This window comes from Ascidia mentula, chromosome 4 (assembly GCF_947561715.1).
Source record: "Ascidia mentula chromosome 4, kaAscMent1.1, whole genome shotgun sequence".
In the NCBI taxonomy this organism is placed as follows: Eukaryota; Metazoa; Chordata; class Ascidiacea; order Phlebobranchia; family Ascidiidae; genus Ascidia; species Ascidia mentula.
In genome coordinates this window covers 15,228,761-15,232,340 of record NC_138569.1, presented here as the reverse complement: position 1 = coordinate 15,232,340, position 3,580 = coordinate 15,228,761, and the positions used below count along the sequence as shown (strand labels likewise).

The following is a 3,580-nucleotide window of genomic DNA, read 5'->3' as shown; positions in this document are numbered from 1 at the left end:
CCGTTTGCTTTTCAGTTTGTTTGTTTTTTGTTCATGTGTGTTTTTTGGTCTTTTTGTCCGCATTTTATCAACAACACCGATGTGGACCCGCATAAGTCTGTCGACACAGATGAACTAAAGTTCCCGTTTTTGTTATACTTAATACACATTGCATTACGGAAATTCTTACAAATAATGATTTAACGTTATTGGTCACAAGCGTTATTAGGCATATATATCAATCAACAATAACTTGCAAAACAAACTTAAGATATAACAATGTTGAAGCATGTACAGAAACAAATAGCTCTCGAGAAAATACTTTGTTAGTTATATTGCGAAACATTTTGCACTATTTTATCAGCTAGAACAAATTTCGTATTTAAGCATCGGCTTCAAATCGCTCGTCAATATTTACAATATTTTCGATGTAGCTGCTTCGTGGACGCTGGGATGGATGCCAGGGTCGTTCGGAAGGAGTATTAGAGCGACGTGAGAAGGATTGCCAGTATTCTGCGTGGTTATTCATCCAACTTATTCTAGGCGTGCGCTTATCACGCCGCGAATTCTCCTCTCTATCTTGTACGTTGGTTTTCCTCCGTCGCGATGATCCGGCTTTGAGTATGTCCAACTCCTCCGATTTGGTTTCCTTTTTTGGTTTCGCTTTAAGACAGCAAAGTTTTCGGAGACAGGACTTCGCAGCACGTGAATATGGCTGCGAAAATGACAGCATCAAAATAAACGGCAGCGATCCGGCAAAGAGATACAGAAACAAAAGCATTACGGAGAAATCTGTGGTGGTGAATGAAACCACCCGCATATTGTGAAATAGGGTATCTTGCCATTTGGATGATATACCGTTCAGTCGATAACCAAGTAAGCCGTCTGGGTCGGCGAACACATCAATAGCTAGCAACGAATAAAGAGGCAACATAAGCAAGAAAACCACTGCGTAGGTTCCCAGCGTCGCTTTGGTCTGCGCAATCTCGCCAAAAAACGAAACGGCGCTGTCGTAGGGCACAGAAAGTGGGGTAGTGGCCAGATCGTCAACCTTAACAGCTGAAGAAATTGTGTCGCTTCTCTTAATAGAGGAAAATTTCAACCATTCCGGTGGTGGTGGAAGCCTGACACTGTCGTATGTCTTATTGGCGGCGCCGTCCTGTTGCATCTGGATGCTGTCAGTGATCACCCCGCTCAAATCCACTTCCTGACAGTTTGACGTTACTTGAGCGGCATGTTCCTGCTTGTGCGAATAACAAACGTTCTCCCTGCTTGAAACTGTTTGAACTCCGTTAGGCCCAATCCTCAAGCTCGGGTTCTTGGCCAATCTATCCGTTTTCATCGGTTTCGAATCGTCGTTGGATTTGCTCCCGCTACGAGACTTGCAGTACACGCGAGCTTGAGCTTGTTGGTAACTGGTTAGTCTCATGGCGTTAGATCTTGTTTTCATCAGTGCCACAGCAGCAGCCGCGAAGCAAATTACCAAAGAAACAGCCGGCACAAAGAGAAGAACCAAATACAAAACTGACATTGCGTGAATGCGATCATCCGGAATGGTAAGGTAACTCGATAGTGGGTGCAGTTGTTCGATTCGTAAATCGTCGCCGTAGAGTAAAAAACGCTCTTGTCCGTAAATAACGCTCACCACCGCTAAAGCTGTACTTGTTCCCAACGAGAAGAGCAAGTAAGTTATCAAAGGGATGCGATTCGCAAAACAGGAGGGTTCGTTTTCAGGCGATTTCTTGTTCAACTTCATTTTGTTTTTAAGATCCATAACGGGGTTGGACACTTTACACAAATACTCGTGTGGTTTAATGCTTATGAGCGCCACCCAGCGTTCGCAGACGGCTCCGAGAATCGAGTAAAGGCTCAAAGATACAACAAAGTGAAAAACTCCGAGTGAGACTTGTTTAGAAAGGGTAAGACGTGCAGCTGCATCTTCCGTTTCACTGAAGAACAACATCTCGTAAGCCGCCACCATAAGCGCTGGAACCAGAACGCAGCTCGCTATCAGACCAGACAGCGCCAGAGAGCAAAGCAACATCGCCTGCGACTTAAAGTAAATGTAGATTTAAGTTGGGCTCATTGGACGTCATTAGTTGTTGGTAAACAGATTGACGCAAACAGATGATGACTCAACTGTTCAAGCTACATGCAGTTCACGCATAACTCATGCTTAATAACAGTAAATAAACATATTACGCAGTTATTAATTCAAACGGTCAAGCCACTGTTCGACAAAACACATTCATGAAGATTTGGCATATTTTAAACTCCACATAAAACACTTACCCATAAAGATTTCTTATAGGTGGATCTCCGTTTTATCGAATCCTCATCTTCTTTAGTCAAGGACTCCTCCACTTTGACGTGGATCGCCGTAAAAATTGCCAGCAGATTGAGAGTGGTACAGACTACAATAAAGACGGCCGCAAATCCGAGCACCACGTTTGAAGAGCGCTGACAAGAAGAGTGAAGCGTCTCCCAAACCGTGCGATGGTCTGCTGGCACGTCGGCTGAGGTGACCAAACTCGCTGTTGTATAGTTCCCAGCGTGACTAGAGCCAGATGGCAGCCACTGGTCGCTGTACTGCCTGCAGAAAGGCAGAAGAATCGGCCTTTTCATGTTGCAGTCAGCAACTGAAAACTACTGCTGTCATACTACTGTTGAGGCCGTAACTGCAAATAAGAATCAATAAGCGAACTTCTAGACAAGACTTTTTGGCTGTTTTGGGGAATTGAGATGGCAATCTAAATTTGCTATATCATTTTTTGTATTTCTAACACACACCATAATGTATTTACACTTATGACACTTTTTTAAAGTAATATTTCTATTTAAAAACAGCAAATTTGCCAAAGCACGAAATTACTGAAAGATAACCGACTGAAAAGAGTTTTTGACTTGCCATAATTGTAACAAGAACATCTGCTAGCCGACGCTGCAGAAAAACATTGGCAACTCATAATGACTACAAATTGAGGCGGCTAACTTTTCGGACGATCTCTGATTCGCAAAACGAATGCGTCGTTTACTGCGAAAAGGAGTCTTCAAATGCACACGCATATTTATTAACGGCGAAATGGCGTCACGAAATGCGTGTTGTATTTTAAGTGGACGAGCGATGTTTGTAACAAGATTCGAACCGATGGCCGGATATGACACATTTTACTTGGCAGAACATTCAACATTAAAAGTTTACGAAGCTCGCATCAAAACTTTACCACACAACTGCATCAAAGCGGTAAATATGCTAAGATGTTTCCTCACAAACACATGTGCCTGCCAAACAATAGGGTCGCAATTGTGAAAGATTTATCTAACTGGGTGTTGCTGGCCATATTTACGTACCAAGATTTTACGCGGGCGGACAACTTTGCAATAGCAGTGGGAAGTTGCAATATAAAGCACTTTAAGTCATCATAAAAAGCGTATTTAAATCTTTTGATAAAGTCACTCTAACTTGTTCTTCATTCGAAAGCCTAATGTAGTTGTAAAACTGACATGACAAAGGGCGTTAAAACAATGCATTGGGTGACGGATTGGTCCACGGGCCGGCAGTCCGACATCACTAGTTTGAGGCTGCTCTACATTTTGTGGT

General features: G+C 43.0%; 1 protein-coding gene across 1 annotated transcript; it reads right to left on the bottom strand.

Annotated features, from left to right (window-relative positions):
- Nucleotides 1-361: 361 nt before the first annotated feature.
- Nucleotides 362-2,642, bottom strand: LOC145898148 (uncharacterized). Its single transcript, XM_082986583.1, has 2 exons — nucleotides 2,272-2,642; nucleotides 362-2,032 (listed from the first exon to the last, which is right to left on the bottom strand). Exons 1-2 carry the CDS (start codon nucleotides 2,602-2,604, stop codon nucleotides 362-364), a joined length of 2,004 nt encoding a protein of 667 aa, XP_082842709.1. The 5' UTR covers nucleotides 2,605-2,642.
- Between the last annotated feature and the right edge of the window lie 938 nt (nucleotides 2,643-3,580).